This window comes from Coloeus monedula (genome assembly GCF_965178545.1).
Source record: "Coloeus monedula genome assembly, chromosome: 9".
Classification (NCBI taxonomy): Eukaryota; Metazoa; Chordata; class Aves; order Passeriformes; family Corvidae; genus Coloeus; species Coloeus monedula.
This window is the reverse complement of record NC_138789.1, coordinates 933,249-953,404: the sequence shown is the minus strand read 5'-3', so window position 1 is coordinate 953,404 and position 20,156 is coordinate 933,249. Positions and strand designations below refer to the sequence as shown.

General features: G+C 40.1%; 1 protein-coding gene across 4 annotated transcripts in view; it reads left to right on the top strand.

The window, feature by feature from the left end:
* Window positions 1–140: 140 nt before the first annotated feature.
* RALGPS2 (Ral GEF with PH domain and SH3 binding motif 2) overlaps window positions 141–20,156 on the top strand; it is a gene marked incomplete at its 5' end in the record, with an annotated part of 86,533 nt that continues 66,517 nt past the window's right edge. For 3 of the 4 annotated variants that reach the window (XM_082286956.1, XM_082286955.1, XM_082286953.1), the window contains 4 exons: window positions 141–268; window positions 2,696–2,803; window positions 11,217–11,267; window positions 17,272–17,355. In XM_082286956.1, the coding sequence (XP_082143082.1) occupies window positions 212–268; window positions 2,696–2,803; window positions 11,217–11,267; window positions 17,272–17,355 (300 nt within the window). Of the gene's footprint in view, window positions 269–2,674; window positions 2,804–11,216; window positions 11,268–17,271; window positions 17,356–20,156 lie in introns of all 4 variants that reach the window. The other variant, XM_082286954.1, reaches the window with a different exon arrangement.

Genomic DNA, 20,156 nt, shown 5'->3' with positions numbered 1-20,156 from the left:
TTAGAATCTGAAATCTGGACCTCAGAATGGTGTAGCCATTTTGGAAGTCCTTTATTTTTGTTGAGGATTTTAGGCTCTGAATCTTGATTAAATGCCGTGAAGAAAGTGGTTTCTGATACCTTTTTGCTCCTTGTAGGAATGGTTATTCGGTTGCCTTGGAGATGATGCTGCTGCTGTAAATGTAGGGCCGAAGATTAATGGTGTGGGCAGTATGGACCTAATGAACGGACAGTCCAGCAGTGTTAATATTGCAGCTACTGCTTCAGAGGTAAGGACTGAAAACCTCCCTGGGTAACTGAGTACTCAGTTTTTACCTTAAGTGCACTAAAATGTAAGTTTTTCTTTTAACAGGTCTTGTCCAACAGATTCTTGTTCTGTGCATTGGTTTCATACACCCCTCTTAGTGTGACTAAAATGTAAAGTCCTGAACATGGCCTACCACAATAGAGCATGAGCTTGCCTTTACAGTCTTGCCATAGCCAAAGCTGCTTTTTTCCATGTTCTCTTCCACCACATCTAGACAAGGAAGCGTTTCTTTTCAAGTTTTAACAAGAATAGATGCTCTTAGCACATGAAGCTGGGTTGGCAGGGGCAGTGGGAAATGTTCTTTTCTTTGACAGGTACTTGTATGTGTGTGTTCGTGTGTACTGAGGAGCAATCTGACACAGTAGCAGTGGAACAAAGTTGTTCCCTTTGTCACAGGTAGTTGCTTCCTTCCTCGAATCTCTGGACTGTACCAAGGATGTTTCGTTTATTTGCATATTTACAGATGAGTTTTGATAGCAGCTGTGTGTGGCATGCACTTGCATATGGAAATGGGGAGTTCCACAAACAAGGTGAAAGGAAAATTGGAGTCTTGTGTTACCAAAAGGAACCAAGTATCTCCAGCACAATTTCACAAATATTGTCAAGAAAGCTGGCATCAGTCTCCAAAGACCTTTGTTTGTTTTTATATAGATTCTTGTACTCCCCTTATAATTGTTTCATGCATCATTGACTATTTTTCGGCATGCACCTGAAAAATTTTCTTGGAGGAAAGCAACTTTTTTACTCAGCAAAATAGTCTTGAATGTTTATACGATGTCTGATAAAATTGAGTAAAATATATTTTGGCAAAATTACATAAATTTAAGCAAGTGGTATTTTTTTTTTTTCTATCTTGACTAAGAAGTACGAAAAAGGACTTGTAACTGAAATGTTTCTGTAAGCATATTGGTTACTGAAGATGCCTGTCTGGTTTGGAGTTTTTGCTGGTGTTTTCAAAGGCAGATCTCTAGAGAGATTCTACTGTCAGAATCTAATTAAAAGTGGGCATCCATTATTAAATAAACATTTTCTTTATAATGTGTCCTTATAACAAAAGTGCTTGAAGATGGACAAGAGTTTATTTCAACTGGCTGAATTCTCAAGGACCCATGTCCACAGTCTTGAAAACTTTGAACATCATTAGCAGGAAAATGACAGAGTGTCAGAAAGGGCCTTGACAGTGTTGGCCCACTGGCCACCCCAGCAACCCCACCCTGTGCGTCCCTGGGAGCGTTGGCCAAACGCTCCTGGAGCTCTGGTGGCCTCGGGGCTGTGCCCATTCCCTGGGGAGCCTGGGCAGTGCCCAGCACCCTCTGGGGGAAGAACCTTTCCCTGATACCCAACCCAAACCTCCCCTGACCCAGCTTCAGGCCATTCCTTCAGGAATGAATGAATAGAATCTAGGTCTGCCTCTCTGTGCTAGAGGAAGTGGTTGCTCATAACACAAATGTATTGCTTTAATGTGAAAACCGTATATGAAACATGAAATCAATATAAAGTGTTAATTTTTTGAACCACATTTGTATTTTGCAGGGAAGCAAAGTCTTTTTGTAGATAAATTTAAATAGAAGAATATCCTAGGACCTGGGGTTTTTTGCAAATGTGGATTACTGTAATTTAAAAACAACACAAAAATTCCTTATGCTAAATGTCTTCAACAGGGACATGTGTGGCTCAGTGTAATTTTTGTAAGCTTTCATGTTTTTAAGAGAAAGAGGAAGAGAACTGATAACTATTCCTTTGGGGCAGACCTTGTCTTTTTCCTTACCACAGTGATATTTTTTCTGTTTGAAATTCAGTGTGACTGTATTATTGTTGCTGATACAGTTGTTGTTATTACCTTTCCTGTCAACAAAAATGGAATTTAATTATGCACTGAAATATAACTGTTGTGTTTTGAGGAACTTGTTTGAAATCATGGGATTACTTGGATTGGAAGGGATGTTAAAACTCATCTTGTTCCAACACCCCTGCCGTGGGCTGGGACACCTTCTACCATCCCAGGCTGCTCCAAGCTCTGTTCAACCTGGCCTTGAACACTTGCAGGGATCCAGGGGCAGCCACAGCTGCTCTGGGCACCCTGTGCCAGGGCCTCACCACCCTCACAGGGAAGAAGTCCTTCCCAATATCCCATCTAACCCTGCCCTCCTTCAGCTAGAAGGAATTCCATGGAAATCCAGAAGTCACTTTGAGGGTCTGATTTTTTGCAGTCTGTGTCAGGACAAAGTGTGTTCTGTGACTGACTTTGAATTGATAATTTACCCGATAGAAAAAGTCTGTTAACGATGACGTTTGGACAGAAATTTTGCTTTTGGGAGTGTGAAAAAGAGAAGACAAAAAGCAGAGGACAGGTCCAAAATAGCCTCAGTGTTTTTGTTTGTTTCTGCAGAAGAGTAGCAGCTCCGAGTCCTTGAGCGACAAGGGTTCAGCTGAACTGAAGAAGAGCTTTGATGCAGTGGTATTTGATGTTCTAAAGGTTACACCAGAGGAATATGCGGTAAGCAAGTCCAGGGATTCTAATTACTTTGTGTGTGAATCTCCTTTTCCTCTGCTTCTCCATTTTTGTACTTCTTTTGCCTAACTTCTGTCATCCATGGGTTTTAAAAACAATCCTGTTCTTTAGTTCTTCATTGTCTCTATTCTGTTTGAACTTAAGGGATCTTTTGGAGCTCTGCTGTCCAGGTATTTTTCCTACTCTTCTATGTAGCATAGACCAAAGATTCTTTAGTCTACGCAATGCAGCTTAGTTATGACATGCCTATTTTAGTTGCAAGACTATACTTGATCTGTACTTGTGGTTTTTTGGAGGCATTTTGGTTCTTAACTCTGTTAATTCTTGCTCTAGGAAGCTTTTCTGGTTTTCTTCTTTTTGGCGCGCAGAATAATGAGATGTTTAACCAAAACACTGGGTGATTGTTTTGTGTTGTTTTTACTCCCAGCAGAGGTGAGGATAACAGATGGTCCCTCTAAGTGATTCGAGTATGTTACTAGAAAGATTGCTAAGCTCTTACTGCATTTCTAATTCAAATGATGAGATTCATGAGGAGTTATCCTGGGGAGATTGTTGATATGGGGTAATACATGTCACAAAATATTCCCCTTTAGTTTGTTCTGGTTGTAATCATTAATAACTATTTCAGTTAATTATTAATGGCTAAATTGATTTTAATGAGAACACTGGAAATTTAAAGCAGCTGGATTATGAAGTGGTACTTACACATTAAATTCTTCTTGGCTAGGGATCATAATTAATTATGGGATTTATTCCTGACTGAGGCTCAAGTCATGTGGTTTGGGCCTCTTCCTTGCACTGTTGTCACGAGCAGCTGGGCAGTGAATCACCTACTTTCCGCGGGAAGATGTTTTTTGGGGCTGGCTATCCTTCCAGTTTTATCTTATGATTCCTGTACATAGAGTAAATCTAAGTACTTGGGGAATGTGGGGCTAGGGACATGAAGTCGAGTGGAATTATGTATTCAGGCCAGAATGAGTTTGTTGAATGGCTCTACTATTTACCAGAGGTGGGTGCTGCTGGGCAGCAGAATAGATCAGTCAGTCTCTGTGGAGCTGCTGTCACTCACTTTGACAGCACAATGTACAGAGGTGCCTTGTCTTGTACCACATGTCGTAATCCTTTTGCTCCACCATCTGATCCTTCTTCTCTCATATGCAGATGACTTTGACTCCTTGTGTTCTAAATGTTACCTACTTAGGAAATAAATCTTGCTTAGATGAAAATCTGTATTCAAATCCAGTTTTTTTCCTGCTTTCATGTTATTCCTCAAAGTGGGGTAGAGTTCTACTCACCGACAGTAGTAATTAAGCCTTTCACATTACAGTTATGAGGCTGTGCCTGTATTTTCAGTTTCTACTACTAAGCATCATTTTGCTGTTTTTTCAGTCCCCTAAAAGAAACATCTTTGCTCTTACCTTTTTCCTTTTAAGGTATCTAGCTCTTCATACCAGGTTTAATTTACTGTAAATCAATATGAAATATCTTGTGTGTAGAATTCTGAACAATTGAGCAAAATCATCAGTATTCAGTCCTTTGGGAAGGAAATAATTAATTTCTTTTTCAATGTTTCTTTACACAGCTGCACTTCTTTGTTAATGTTTGTTTCCCCAGGCACACATATCTGCTTTTCCAGTAGCACTTTCTTGCTTTGAGTGCTGTCTTTTTCTGATCATTCTTGCTAAAGGTTGTAGAAATAAGTAAATTTGCCAAAAACTTAGGTACCCTGGAGGAAAAGTACCTTTGACCCTTAAGCTTATTTTTATTTTCCTGGCCACTTCCTTACTCTTCCTGGGTTTAGTCCTGCCATAACAGAGAGGTGTAAAATCTTCATCTGGGTTTCAGTGTTAATGTGAAGACCACCAGAGTGATGCAGTAGGGCCAAGCTCTTGAGGATGCAAAAGTGTGTGAGGTTTCCTGGTGGTGGGTAGTACCTCTTGGGCTGGGCATGGATATGCTGCCAGTTGCTTTTTCAAAGTATGAGAAAGCTCTTACAAAATGGATACAGTGCAGGCTGCAGACATGTCTCTGTGACAGCTGAATGAATACTGTTAAAAAAAAAATCATTGATTTTGAAGTGGTAAACTGATGGAATAATTTGTGGGCTGCCTAAGTACCTTATTGATTGAGAGGGAAGATAATGTGAAAAAGCCAGTAAAAGAGCAATAAAAGCGAGTTGCCGCACAAGAGGCAGTTAGACAACTGTCTCAATAACAATTAGGAAACCTTGGCTCCAGTGGAAAAGAGTTCCAGTACGTAGGTAGTGCAAAGGTGAGAGTTAACTGATGAAGTCACCAGAAACATCGTGAGGCCCCGTCCTGTACCTCGTGTGATCTGGTGTGTTCTGATCAGAACGGGTCACCGTGCACAGATGGGAGAAGTACAGCTATGCCGGAGGAGGAAGAACACACATCTCAAAGATAATGAAGTTTGAGATATGCTGGAAATAAGATCCATGCTAGTGATTTCAGTAGCAATGAGAGACACAGATGTATTTGCAGTTCCCACTGCCTCAGAGACATCATTGTTATTTCAAAACTCCATCTGTTTAGTCGTTTAGCGGGTAAGAGACAAGTTGGACAACAAAAGGTATCACTTGTAATCCTGTATTTTCAAGAAGCTGCTACCAAGCCAAAGAGAAACCCAAGTGCAGATATTTTTGGTGATTTCATTTCCATATTCTCCCCTTTGGCAGTCATCTAACACTGTCCTGAGCACACAGGAGGAGTCCTGTTGCATGTAATGGTCCTTTGTCTCATAAGCAAAAGTCTGCCAGCCCTTCAAGGGGGCCAGTTTGAACAGTAATGGAAATTCTTGTTGTAACAGAGGTGTAATAGTCAGTTATAACCTTGTTACCAACTGGGTGGTTTTAATTCTTTCTAAGGTTGAAGGCTGCTTTAGAAAGGGCCAAGTCACAGAAACAGGTGAGATCTTCAGGCCCTGCAGCTGCTGTTGCAGATTTCTAGTTTGCTTTATCACCTTGCAGCTTCCAGAAAGTTTCCAGGGGATGTATTGAATACCTGCGTGTTGCATAGATTTTGGGGAAGAAGAATCCCATTCAATGAGTATGAAGTAGGACACGTTCAAGGGTTCAATGGACAGCTTTGTGGATGTAACTAGTAAGGAGACCATCTCTGATTGAAAGACCTGCTTTTAGGCTGGTCACTGCTCAGTTCTTTATTCCCGGGCTGGAAGCCACAGCCAGGCTGGTGCCAGGATTGCCCCGTGGTGTCTGGCCCTGCTGGGGGGGCCGTTGTGTGTCCAGGGTTGGCGTGGTCGCAGTGAATGCTGCCCCTTTTCATCCAAGGGAGAAGTGTGGTTTTGAGCACACAGGGCACAATTTGTGGGGGAGGGATCTGTCGGTGGTGCAGTGGCAGTGGAGCGGGGAGGCTGGTGAGGCTGAAGGAAAGAAGGAGAATGCTTGGGAACATGAGCTCCAAATTAAGGTGCCGGCCAACCTCAAGTTGAAGAAATATTTATTTTTTGCTTTACAGTAAATTCTTATTCCTTAGACAGCTACTGTTTAATTATTAGACCGTTTATTACTTTTTGACTCACTTCTCCATTTTATACTTCAACTTAGCCACCGTGGTGTAAATATTTGAGGTAGAATTAAGGGAAGCGCAGCTGTATGAATCCATGGCTTTTTTTGCCACCTAGTTATCTAAGAAGGATTCTTTATTCTTTGCCCTAGTCTCTGGAAGTGCTATGGAGTAAGCTCACGCTAAGATCTATGTGTATTTCCTTCTTTTTAATTCCGATGAAGCTTTGTCAAATGGTTGTTGGAAGGAAATCCTGCTTATTTTGGAAACAATGTGCAAATAGAGTTTATTTATAAACGGTTTAGATGAAACAAGGAGGCGTTCTCAGAGGTGTTCTTATGACAGTGAAATATCAGGTTATCTACATCCTGTTAGCTTTACTTCTCAGAAGAATGTTAGAGTAAATATGTTCCCAATGAGAGCAAGAAGAAGCAACTTAATTATAGCGTGTGGAGGAACTATTAATGATAAAAGTTTCGGAGTGGACTTTGTGAGAAAACAAGTAGAGCTTCAACACAGGAACTTGAATCCCCTGGTGTTTGTTCTGGGCTGCAGAATTATTCTCCTACTGATGCTGTGCTTAACAGAGGCTTAGCTATATTTTCAGTATCCTGGCAGCCCAGAGAGACAGCGCTAAGCCAAGTTGGAAGGCTTAAATATAATTCCTTCTAGAAATTCAGATTAAGGAACAATTTATAAAGTGCTGCTTGAACCAACATGGCTTCAAGGAAAATCAGGTGATGGCAGTATTCTTCAATGGCCAGAATGCAGACATTTGACTTTTTTCATCTCAAACAGAAACTGAGTTTCTTTTTACACTGAGGGTTTCTGTCTGGGAGGGAGCTGTGTGGGAAGTGCCCTGTCCTCAGGGTAGGTACATGGCAGGAAAACTTGTAGTGCAAACAGCAAGTGGCCTGATAGAAAGAGTTCATGCTTGAGAAGGACTAGGGACTAGAAAGGTGGGAATCTAGCCCAGGTCCAGTGAGAACTTTCATACAGGAATGTGGAGAGGAGCTTAATGCAGTGGTCTTAACTGGAACCAGAAGTTCTTATGTTACAGGTTTTTATGGAAGGAGGGTAATCCATGTGTCCTCATGGAAAAGAGAAAGAATCAGGAAATACTTAAAAATTTTATTTCATTAAGCTTCTCCATAGTCCTCAAAGAAGCAGCACACAGAAATGTAAAATTTGTTGGAATGTAAAATTTCTGACCTGGCAGACCTCCCCAGGAGAGGGGTAAAGCCTCTTTATATGAAGCTGCGTGGTAATAATTTTAGTATTTTGAAGTACTGAATTGTTAACGAGTCCAACTTCTCAACACCCACGAGAGCTAAAATACTTTTAAACTTGGCTGTTGGAGGCTCCCCAGGCAAGGTCTTCTGCACATGCAAAACTCCTGTGGCTGTGTAGGGGTGGGGAAGGATCTTCCAGCTGCCATTCCAGTGCGGTGATTGGAAGATGATCGTGCGCCGCTTTTGAAAGGCGGTTTTCTCTTGTACAGCTCTTCAAGTGGCTGAGAATTGGGAAATATTGTTGTGATATATTAAAATCATACCTTTCCTAATCATGTTCTGGAGCTGTTGTCTGGGATCTAGGGCAAACAGAAACAAAACCTCCATTTGGCTCACCCTGTGCCTGTGAAGTGATGAAATACTTTATTATATAAATGAACTTGGTAGACATAATCACTTCTGGAAAGAGAGAAAATACCAAGTTTCCCTATCTTTGCATAATCAGAATGCTTATTTAAATGATAAGTAAGGACAAGTTCCCAGTTTTGTATTACACATGTGATTATTTTTATTTTTTTAAAATCTGTGCAGCTGGCAGCTCCAAAACCAGAGAAGTTATGGTTGGCGTGCTTCATGTAACAAGTTGATTTGAACACTTATAATTTTTGGTTTGAATATTAAAGCATTAAACCACATTTTGGGAGGAGAGGGAAGCTCTCCAAGAATTTGTATTGGCTGGGTTAAGGAGCTGGAGTGAGAAAAGTTAGTGCATTGTATCTCTCTCACTTGCAGAAACCAAACTAGGGGCTTTGTTTATTGGGGTTTAAATTCCCCTGGAGATGGTCAATGCAGAAGTTTTTTGTTGCTGTTAGTTGAGCAGTGGCACGTAGCATAAAACTCATCGATTATTTTTGAAACTTTGAAGTGCTGTTAATTAGACTGCCAGCCTTTCAGTCTGCTTTATTTACTTACTTAGCAGTGAGCGAACCTGTTTTAAAAGAATAAAAATTCAGTTGTTAGACTTACAAATGCAGACTTTTAAATCTGAGCACGTTAATGTTTCACAAAGCCTGTTGTGTTAAATGTAGTTTTAGACTCTGACGTGACTTATGCTGTCATATCTACAAACACAAGTGGCTTTTTAGTAATTATCCATATTCAGCTCTCAGTGCCTGGATTCCTTTGAATTAGGAGCAGTTTGCTAAGCCCTTGGAAGTTGCAATGGAAATGTCAAGCTCTGTAAGAAAGGAACTGCAGGAAGGGATGTTTCTTGAACAAGTGCTAATGTGATACAGTGTTACTTAAGATTTTAGTAAAAGCACAAACGTGTCAACCAATGAAGGAAAAAAACTGCATCAGCCTAGTATCAACATGATACTAGAAGAAAGAGGTTTCTCTGTTAAAACTTACCGAGGTTTTTTAGTTGTCAGACTTTCTAAAATACTGTAATATACTTAATAGCAATTTCAAATATTTTTAGTAATGAACATTAATTCTGAACCTTGACACTTGAGTGTTTTTGCAATGTTAAAATGTCCTTTTTAATATCCCCGTTTAAAATACATGCATTTATTTTGATATATGAATTCTTTTGTGAATTTCTAATAATACTTTTTGTTTCATAAATATTTTGTATTGATCCTGTCTTAAAGTAATAATTTGTTTAGGAGTCACTACTGAAGCAAGTCAGATTCAGCTAAGGCAGTTCAGGCTGATGAAGAGGATGGATTCTGGAGGGCTGGCAAGAAAGACAACATTTCTTTTTAAGTCTTCCCTCTTCAGTGTGAACAAAGAATCAGTTTCCTGCCTCATTCTTATTGTGCTGTTATTATAATCTTGTTTCAGTAAGGAGGATTTGCAGTGAAACATTAATAACTATTGAAATGCCTGTGTCTTTCGCAAGGATCTCTTAATGTACCTTCTATATGAATTTTATTGAAGTGCCCTTTCTTTTCATGTCACCTTCCCAAGCCCAACCAGTTTTCCTATTAATTTGCTTTACTGGGAAGCATAATGATGCACCCAGTCAGTCACGTATTAACCAAAAAGAACACATTTCTGAGGAAGCTTGATAGACTTAAGCACACAAATGGGAGACTGGAGACAGAGTTCTGTGGCTGGTGTTCCAGGACTGGGTTTCTCACAGAGGAAATCAAAAGGAAGAGTTTAAGCCTTCCCTTATGTGTCTTTCCAGCCACTCTCCCCACAGGCTGTAGCTCTTCCTGGGGTTGTTGTGATCCGGGGGCAGGACCCAGCACTTGGCCTGGTTGGACCTCATGCCATCGATCCAGCCTGTCCAGATCCATCTGCAGAGGCTTCCTGCCCGCCAGCACATCGACATTGCAGCCCCACTTGGTGGTGTCTGGGGGAAAGAGCAGCCGACTAAAGCAGAGCCCGGGACAGAGAGTGTGTGAAAGTGAAACACATAAAGGGCTTGTTACTTCTCTGGTGCATATGCAAAGTACCAGATGACTGTGTCCAGCTGGTAACAGACAAATGAGAGATAGAATTTTTTTATGCTTGTCACTGGTTGTCAGAATTCCTATCTCCAAATGCATTTAGAGGTCAAGATGTGCTACCAAGTATAGATTGGGTTGTCTTTGCAAAACACATCCTGCCTCATTAGAGCAGGTACATATCTGTATTTGCTGACTTTCAACCAGAGCATCCCAGTTAAAATTCTCCTGCAAGGCTGGCTTTCTCTGAGGAGCTGTTCCACCATCCACAGTGGCATCCAGTGGCAGGTACAATTTGTGGGAGTCACAAACCTGTCAGTGTGTACCTTGGAGTGTATATATGGGACACTGCTGTTTTCAAGGAAATGGGAATAAAGCTGTGCAGCTGACAGCTGGGGGAACAGAACAAGGTCCCTGGATTCATTATTAAAAGATGATTTGTGGTATCTAACTCAGCTGGCACTGGTATTTCTGGGCTACCTTCGAAAGAAATGGTCTTTTTTTTGGGTACATAGGCTGTCAGCAATCCTAAATTGTGCAGGATTAAGAAAATAAGGCTCTGTGAATATATTTCAAAATGCAAAACCTGGTCTTTGACTTCACTCTTTTCAAAGCTGAACAGACATCCCAGAATGAAAATGCACTTATTGACTGCCTTGCTGGAAGAGAGGTGGCTGTGTTGAATTTTAACTTGCTGAGCAACTGAACAATTGCTTTGCTTGGTTACTTGAATATGATTCAAGTATTGATTGAAAAGTTGTAGGGACGTTTCAATAGAATTGTGTAGTTGGACTAACATCCAGATTTTGAAGAGAAGCTACCCTGGAGCAAGTGCAGTCGGTTCCTTGTCTTCCTGGGGAGGCTCTTAGATCATGTTTCTGGAGTTCAGGCTCTTACTTGCCTGTGTAACTAACTGCAGGATTATGCTCCTGAGAATAATTTCTCATGATTTATTATTTGTGTATGTAAAGCTGGGAGCACTTGATTCTTCGGTTTTGCAGGATGGCCCTGTGGTAGAAGCTGCAACCTCTGAAATTAGGTACAAAATGAAAGCCAAAATAAAAAAAAGGAAACAGGACAAATGCAGTTCTTAAGCAGCACAGCACCTAAATGGAATGAAAGGTTAATTTTGATCTTAACTTATATTTTTTTGAAATTTTTATTCCAGGGTCAAATAACACTAATGGATGTGCCTGTATTTAAAGCAATTCAGCCAGAGGTAAGTATTTCATTGGCTTTGTTTTCCACTTTAAATGAAAAAAGTGATGCCGTAGTATAAATTCTGGAATTGCAAAGTATGTGTCTATAAATTTTAATTTTTGTCCCACTTAATAGAGCTCTGAAGCAGATGATTTTTTAACAGAAAAGTATCTGGAAATAATAGTTTGTTTGGGGACTAGTATTGGTATTTAGTTCAGCTTGTGCTGGAGATGAAGCATCTGGGATTTAGTGTTTCTGAATGACAAACATCTTGATTTGATTATTCTGATCATAATGTTTAGCTACTGATACCTGTTTTAATCCTTCATCCTGTCCCGTGTTGCCATAACTGCTTCACATCTCCTTTGGAAAATGAAATTGGTTGTTATGGCATTCAAGATGTGTGTGATCTGTGGATACGTTGGGAGAATACACTGATGATTTGTGTTCTCTCATTTGTTTTTATGTAATGCCATATTCCTTTCAGATTTTAGCTGACTTGAGCTCATTTCAGCATCTTCACAGTGACTATAATAAATGATGAATTAGTTTCTCCTTATTTCTGTACCATTAGCATTTTCCTGTGGGCATTGTTTTGCAATTTTGAGGGTTTATTTTTCAGTTTATTGTCCATTTTATCAGTGCTGTGAAAGTTTTTCTCAGGTCATCAGTCACTTCAGTCCATCACAGACTATTTCACTGGCAGCAGGTTTGTCATGTCGCTCTTGTGACACGCTGAAAAATAGTTTGTGTTATGTGGAGAAACCTGCTCAGTCTCTTGGCTGTGATTATTGATTTCATCATTTCTGTTACCTGGAATTTTTTTGAAGGCTGCTGTTTGATCTGTACTTCAAGATGTCATGACTCAGCTTTCTTAGGATTTCAGAAGGGATTTCCCAGCCCTTGTGGATCTGTGTGGGTTTTTGGTTCATTTTTTAGTTTGTTGATTTGGGGTTTTGGGGGTTTTTGTTGGTTTAATCCTTCAGAGGGCTTTCCATTTGATCTGATTTGAACCTACCTCACAGCAGTACTTAACATTAGCAAAAGTAGTACACAGACACACATATGAGGAAAACATTTAAAAGAAATAAAAGGGTAAAATGCTTTAAAGCTTTGGAGAAGAGCTGTAAAAGAAAGAGAGATCCTACTAGAAGATCAGGGTAAACATACTCTGCCAGCTAAAAACACTCCAAGGCTATTCAGAAAAAATATGAGCGTGTAGGTGAATATATCCAGAAAGTAATTATGTATAAGAAATCTCTGTGTATTGCGTAAGAAAACCTGGTGTGATGCCTTCACTGGAAAATACCCACGAGGGAGGGTGGCTGTTTGACTCCTGTGGGTGCTCACACACAGGCAGGTGAAGGCTCTGACAGCGTGCGGGTATTACCTGTCCATCAGCGCTCCCTCGCAGCGCACGGGGGGCTGGCGTCTGATGTGTCTCTAAACTGTGTTAATCCCCTGAGGAGAAGGGCTGTAAAGATCAGCTCTCGCATCAGAAAAGGCTAAACACAATGAAATTGCTTTTCTCCTGGTTTGCAGAAGGGAATATCAGACGTGGAAGACTTGGTTTAGCTCAAGGCGTCTTGACAGCAGGTTAATGAAGTGGTGTAGATTTCGGAGTTTCCTTCAGGCTTCTACCACCCTGCGCCATACCCGTGTCTTGATTCAAGTTGTAAATCTGTATCCATGCCTTGGCATGTACGCTCAGGCATTGTGGAGTTTGCAATTAGAAAACAAAACACGACTGAGCAGATTTCACCTGTAGAAAAGGGCTCCTAAACTGAGTCTTCAATGAGCGGCTGAAAGGCATTGATAGAATTGGGTTTTTTCATTCTAAATACTGATACCAAATTTCACAGCTCTCATCTGTATGTACGGTGGGAGATAATGAGCAACGTTTCTCCCAGTGTGCTGTGGTTTGAAAACAGGATGTTTATTGCAATCTGTAATTCACCAGCAAATTTTGTTATGCGGGTTGTGAATCTCCTTTGCTTCCCAAACCGCAGAATGGTATCTAAATGAAAGTTATTAGCTGTTAATGTGTGTTTGTTTATCTTCTCCAATAAGATTTCTGAAAGATGTACTCAAAGTTCCTAATATTTAAAATTGCTGGAGATCAATTTTCATCCTCTTTAGGCTGTGTGAGCTGTATTCTTTAAATATCTTTTGAACTATTGTGGTGCATCTTCCTCATTGTGTTAAAATATTTTTTTAATTATTACAGGTGGCTTGGTTTTTTTTTAATAAAAAGCAACACCAGACCTTCATCTTGGTTATCTTGAAAAAACCAGAGCTGTATAACACTTTTCAAAGCAATATGCAGTAATTTTTCTTTCAGCATCAAAGTCAATGAACATGTTCACAGCACACTTACATACTTCGGCAGCCTTTTGCCTCTGTCTGTAACAAGTATATAAAATTATTTCTGTTTATATTCAAAGTTCTTAGCAATATTGTGGGTTCCCATACCTGCTCAAGTTCCTGCACGCTGCTCACTACAACTCACCATCTCCTGCTTGGTGAGCAAACAGACTGGGAGCTTAGTGTTGCCCACAGAATTTGGGATTAAGGAAAGCAGTAGATCCTTTTGCATTTGGGGTGAGCCAGAAGCAGGGACTTGAACCATTTTCATGGTTAGATACTCGATGGTGACATGATCCTCTACCTGAGCTGTAAGCAGGCTCTGTCACTCCTGGATTCTGGAAACCACCTTCCTTCTTCATTAACAATGCCTGCAAGTGACTTCTGAGAAAAGAAAGGAGAAGGAAATACTGTTTTATTGGTAATTAATAGTTAGTGGGCTGCAGTGTAAGAAAGAAAGATTATAAAGAACAGACCTTTCTGACATAAACGTCTATTTGTATGAAGGCAGCCAGTTTGCATTTTAATTTTTTGGGGAAAAAAAAAATACGGAGTTCCCCCAGTTAGTGATAAGATTTCCTTCTGTTCCCCGGGAATGGCAAGTGGTGTGTTGGTTTTTGATCTCTCTTTCTTGTAGTGGTTTTGGCTTTCTAGAGAGCAGTGACTGTAAAGCAGGAAGGAGTCTTAGATTTGCTCGGCTGTGCTGCTGGTAGTTGTGTTAACATTAAATAACAGCCACATGACCCCTTGCAGAACACATCAGCTTGATTTTTTTTTTGGAAAATCTGATTACTTATTTTACATGTTTTAGTACATCGTCCAAAATTATTTGCCCATATGTACTCATATTGAAAATCTCTCTTGGGTTATTGTCTTTAACCTCTTCATCCCTTCTGCTTCACCAGCCTAGGCAGTGAAGAAAAAATTCACTTACTCACTATTCTTAATCTCTACTTTGAAGTTGTAGAATGGTTCCACTCTTAATCCTTGCTTCTTCTCTCCTCTTTTTGAAACTTTCCCTTTGGCCTAGATAAAGGTTCTAAATTATCTTGCTCTCTGCCATGTAGTACAGGTTATAATTTAAACGTTCCCACAGTATTTTGTTAAGGACAATAAAATTCTATCTATTCAAAAGGGAATGAAAACCAAAATGAGTTACAGAGAAAGTTTGATTTTTGTATTCTTGATGCTAAGTCTTTCAGTTTTTCACATCAGTTTAAATGTACCACATTAAATAAGAAGTTGGTGGTTGTAGTGATGTAGCTCCTGTGCCTGAGCTGACTGGCAGACTAAGGAAAATAATCCTGGGGAATACTTCAGGTTTGAAACTTCTAGTGGAAAAAGTGGAGTCCTAAAGGAAGATCAAGAAATAGAGTAATGGAATAGGCAGCACAGCCTGTTTAGCAGAGGAGTGAATATTTTTATAGAAGCCTAAGAGTGGTTTCTGAATTCCAGCGTGGTGTATGAGTGCGTTTTATTGCCCTTGTGAGTGCAGTCAGATCTGTCCTTGTTGGGACTGTATGGAAATCCAGGGAAGGCAAAAACCTTGGTGGCTGCTCCTCTGCTGATGACATCTTAGAGCAGTGGGATGGGCAGTGCCAAGGGCAGCGAGTTCACACAAACAAGTTGTAGGGAGGGGCAGGGGGGTTCTGAGCAGGGGTCCCCTGAGGCAGAGTGCTCAGGTGGTCATGCTGGGAAACCTGACAGGTAAAGGGAAACTGCTTTCCTTTAAGTTTCTAGACCAGAGAAAAAACCAGTTGGCTGCACAGGGGAGATGGGTCTTGCAAGTGAGATGGGGAAGCGTTTCCTATGCTTCATAAAGGGAGGGGGAAAATGCTTTTGGAACTCTGGAAGCTCTGTGCCTCTCCTGTGTCTGTCCCTGAACAGTGGAGTGGATGTTGCCCTAAGCTGCTGAAGAATCAGAACTGATGGCACAGGTCCTGAGTGCCTGTGTGACTGTGTCTCAGCACCTCTGGAAAAGCATTTGGATGCGGGTCTTTCCAGTCAGGAGCAGGATCTTCTGTTTTGCAGTGTTCTCAAATCTCTTGCCACTGATGCCTGTACCCTGTGGGCCCTTAGATGTACAGGACCAGGGCAATGGGGAGCTTCTGCCCAGAATCCTTATGAGTTTTTTACTCAGTGATGAGAATTGAACTTGAAAGACATGGTCTGAATTTGTAAGAAATTACCATGTTTTCCCTAAACCTGAGGTGACAACTAATTTTTTCCTGCTGTTAAGGAAGGATTATCAGATGCCAGTGGATGAATTCCCTTGTGCTCCTCTGAGTGCAGAGCTGTGATTCCAGTGTCTCTTGAGTGGCTCCCTTCTCCAGTAGCTGGCTGTCCTTTGGAACAGCAGTAATTCAGGGCTGTGTGGTTGTCTCATGCATAGTCATTGAAGAGCAGGTGTAAGGACATGGGCATGTGCATTCCTGTGCTGAACATGCCACGTTTTCCAGGATGGGCTTGGGTGGCACAACTTCCCAGTGAAATTTGAAGGAATGGCCCTAAATACAAAGCCAGAAATTCCACATTCTTCCCAGTGCCTGGCCAGGAATCTCAGAGTTTTTTCTAACCAATACCAGCACACCACAAACTTCCAAAGTAGAAGAATTTACGGTCCCTCTTAACTGCCATGAGATTCTGTAGTAGCTTTGGGACATTGGTTGGAAAGATGTTAAGAAGTTCTTGATTTTAAAAAGTCAAAAAAATTAGAGCTTAGACTATCCAATACCAAATTCTTTTGAACTGTGTCTTAAAGGGCACAATTATTGGTTACATGTCGAGTCTCCTTACCTAAGTCATATGGTAGCTGGATGTGTAGTGTGAATCTGGCTTCAGTGAGTAGTTCTCAGTGTGGTGATAAAACTGAGAGCACTTCAGAGTGGATGATCTGGAAGGAAGACATGAGTAAGTGAAAATGAAGGGCTGTACTTTGCTATTATACCACTTGAATAATTAAGCTGTGTCTGTATTGATTCTTTTTCTTGGTAGCACTGTGGAACAGGTTGTGTGCTGAATGCTGTATGTCTTTGCATCTGTTCATATGCTCTTGTATGCAAATGGAAGAGCTCATTTTGGTACATTTAGTTATTTATGATTTTAATGAAAATTGCTTTGTTGAAATTAAGTGATGGTAAATAACAAGATGATGTAGTTTCCCAAAATAGGCTCCTTTGGAAGGGAAAACTGAAAATAGTGTTTCTTTTATTGTTACTGCAAAAAATGACACTTTTTTGGTACTTCTTTAATGCAACATGCCAAGTTAAAAACATGGGACATGTCTTAGATTGAATTAACAAGGTGTATCATCTCTTTAAATATCTTCAGAAAGTGATTAAAAACAAAAGGACATTTTGCTCTCTAGCTCAGATTCACGTTTGAAGCAGGATTTTCTGTGGTACCAAAATTAGGGAAGCCCTAATTCAGCCAAAGATGAATTGTAATAATCCAATAACTCAACACAGTTCAGAAATGACACTTGCAGAATCTCAGTTTGCAGAAGGAATCAGAGCAAGTGTAACTGTATGACTTCAGTGTGTTGTTGCTCTCTTAAGTTATTTCAGAACTTACAAGATTTGTGTCTCTCTATGCCTTTGGCTCTGAACACAAGTTATGCACTAAATTAAGGAAGTGAATTTTCATCCTTGTTCTCCCAGGAGCTGGCAAGCTGTGGCTGGAATAAAAAAGAGAAATACAGTTCTGCACCGAATGCTGTTGCTTTCACCAGAAGATTCAATCATGTGAGTTATTTTTTTTCCAGCATTATGACATGTACACATTTCAGAAAGTCTGTGGGATTAAGTGTTCTGGCACATCACTTTTATTTTGGATCGTAGCTGATTACTTGACAACTTAAGGAACTCCTTTTAGCAGATACTCTATCTACAGGATACACAGAAAGACCAAACCAGTGTTGAAGAAATGGCTGTGACTCTGTTTTAAATAGCAGTAATTGATGACAAGTGCATATTTTCCCCATAACTGCTGGCTGTCTTTTATGTAAAGACAGAATTGTAATTACAGTTTAGAGGCTTGCCATACAGGATTTCTGGACTAGTAATTAGATGTAATTTCCTTCTGTGTTAGTTGAGTGTCTTATGCTTCACATAGATGTTTTTGTCCCTAGAAATAGAAGCCTCTTGTCAGCATGGTAACCTTTTGAAGGTGATTCTAGGCAAACTTTTAAAAATTCCAAACAATTGTTCTGTACGAAATTTGTTCTTTAACTCTCTATTTGGCATCATTTTTAGGTAGTATATTTGAGGCTTATGGTTTTCTTACATAACAATGTCTCTGTATAAAATCAGCTGCTAAAAGAAGAACAGAAGTCTCCCTTTCTCCACAATTAAAGCTGGAGGAGTCCAGCTGTGTAGTTACCCAGTCATCTCTCAAAACTGTGATGCTTCTTTTAAGTGATGCCATATTTTCTCTTTCAGATGAAGTACTTCTCTTACTCTCATCTCTCCTCTTGTAAATGTTTAATGCTGTCTCAAACTTACAAGCTGTCCTCCAGACTTAACCTCTGTACCTGGTCTCAGACTTACAGAGATCTTCGTTAATCATCTAAAACTCAGACCACACCTCTGCAATTTTCAGGGGTTTTTTTCTATTAATTCTTGCATACTTTCTCACTTTACTCTCATTGAGGATATGATCAAATCCTATTACTTTTCACTGACAACACTAAGAATATTTCTTAACCTACTGACTGAAATGCTTGTCTGGGTTTTGGGTTTTGGGCACTGGACCAAAGAGGAAATGTTACACTGCAAACTTTTTGTGAGTGTACCATCTGCTGAGATCTGGGGGATTTGGTCAAGAATTTGGGGGTTTTTTTTGGTTTTGGGTTTTTTGGGGGGTTTTTTGTGGTGGTTTTTTGTTGTTTGGTCCCCCCCCCCCGGGATTTTTTTTGGTAGGTTTTTTTTAGGTTGTTTGTTTGTTCATTTTCTGGGGGGGGTTTTTGTTTGGTTTGTTTTTGGGGGGGTTTTTTGTTTGGTTTGGGGTTTTGGGGGGGTTTTGTTTGGTTGGTTGGTTTTGTTGGGGTTTTTTGTTTGGTTTTTTTGTTGTTGTTGCTGTTCTGCATTTAGCTGAAATTTTCCTGGTCTAGCTTCTGAAGTTGCCCCTGTTAGAACGTACAGGCTAGTATAAAAACATGAAAGGTTTTGACACTAATCTCATTGATTGGTCACTGATTCCAACATTTGCTGCCTTGCTTATTCATGGAGGCTGACTCTTCAGAGAAATGTTTAGTTTTGCTGAATGTTGTGGAATGTTTTTGCAGTAAGAGCCACGTTAGGCAGTGTAACTCATCAAGGAGCTCACTTCTCAGTTGTTGTGTGCTGTACTGCAGAACTGCAGGAACTGCCTGAAGTCAGCTTCAGACATACTAAAGAATTGGTAAAATATGCTCAGTAGCCAGGAGGAAGGAGGAGAAACCTTATCACAGGAGCAAGACTTCCATGAAGTTTACATCAGCCTTTGTTCTGGCATCAAGGAAAGCCATCAGTCTTACTGCTGTATGGGAATGGAGAGGGAAAAGGACAAGGATTGTTTCTGCTCCACTTACCTGGGGGGTTCTAATGCTTAGTCCTTAAATAAGTAATTGGGAAAGTCATCTGGACTTCTCAGGCAGGAATACATGTCATCAAAATTTTGGTAACCTTTGAAATGTGACTGGGTTTCAGTTAAGCATTGTGCATCTGTGTCTTTCCTTTTTGGCCCCAGCTTGCCAAAGGAAAACCATGAGCAGCTCTCACTTTTTAAGTCAAGAGAATATTAAATTACTAACAGCTGCTTCTCAGCAAATTGATGTGCAGATAGCATTTTGGAAGCAGTGATGATTCTGTGCAGTTGATTACGTTCCACTGAGGATGAAGTGGGGCAGTTCCAGCATTAGTTATGGGATAATTGTATGTGGTGCCTGTAAAAACAGATCGAGTTCAGGGAAGAGAAATCAGTTGAATCCTTCCTTGCCAGTACTCTCTATTTTTGGAGAATTCATTGTTATCTGCTACTCCATATAGATCTACATATCTAATATTAAAAATTGTTTAAAGATATGTAACTTCTTCACTTTTTTTTTTTAAACTCTGATCTCTCATTTTTCAGCTTTCCTCTGAAAGTGGGTTGTATACTTGCTGCTGCTGTTAGTGGTAAACCTGTCAGAGTGCACAGTTGCCAAGGTCACTTACTGGATCATTGTCCTACCTTTTAAAAATAAACTTTCATCATATGTTTCAAACAAACACAGTTTTTTTAAGGTAACTCTTTATGTAAAGGTAACTCTTGCTCTCTTGATTATCCCTCAACTGAAAACCTCTTTCTTGAGGTTTTTATTTAAATGGGAGTGGAACTGTGCTGCCACAGAGCTTAAAATATTAGTGAAACTTGTCAACTGGATTCAGTACATTGGAACAATTTTAAAGGAAGAGATCCCACTTGCAAAAGAAAGATTTTATGTTTTACTGACTCTGTGTTTATGGGGCTTTTTAGTTTGATTTTTTTTTTTTTTTGCATCCTTTTTTAACCCAAATGCAAACAT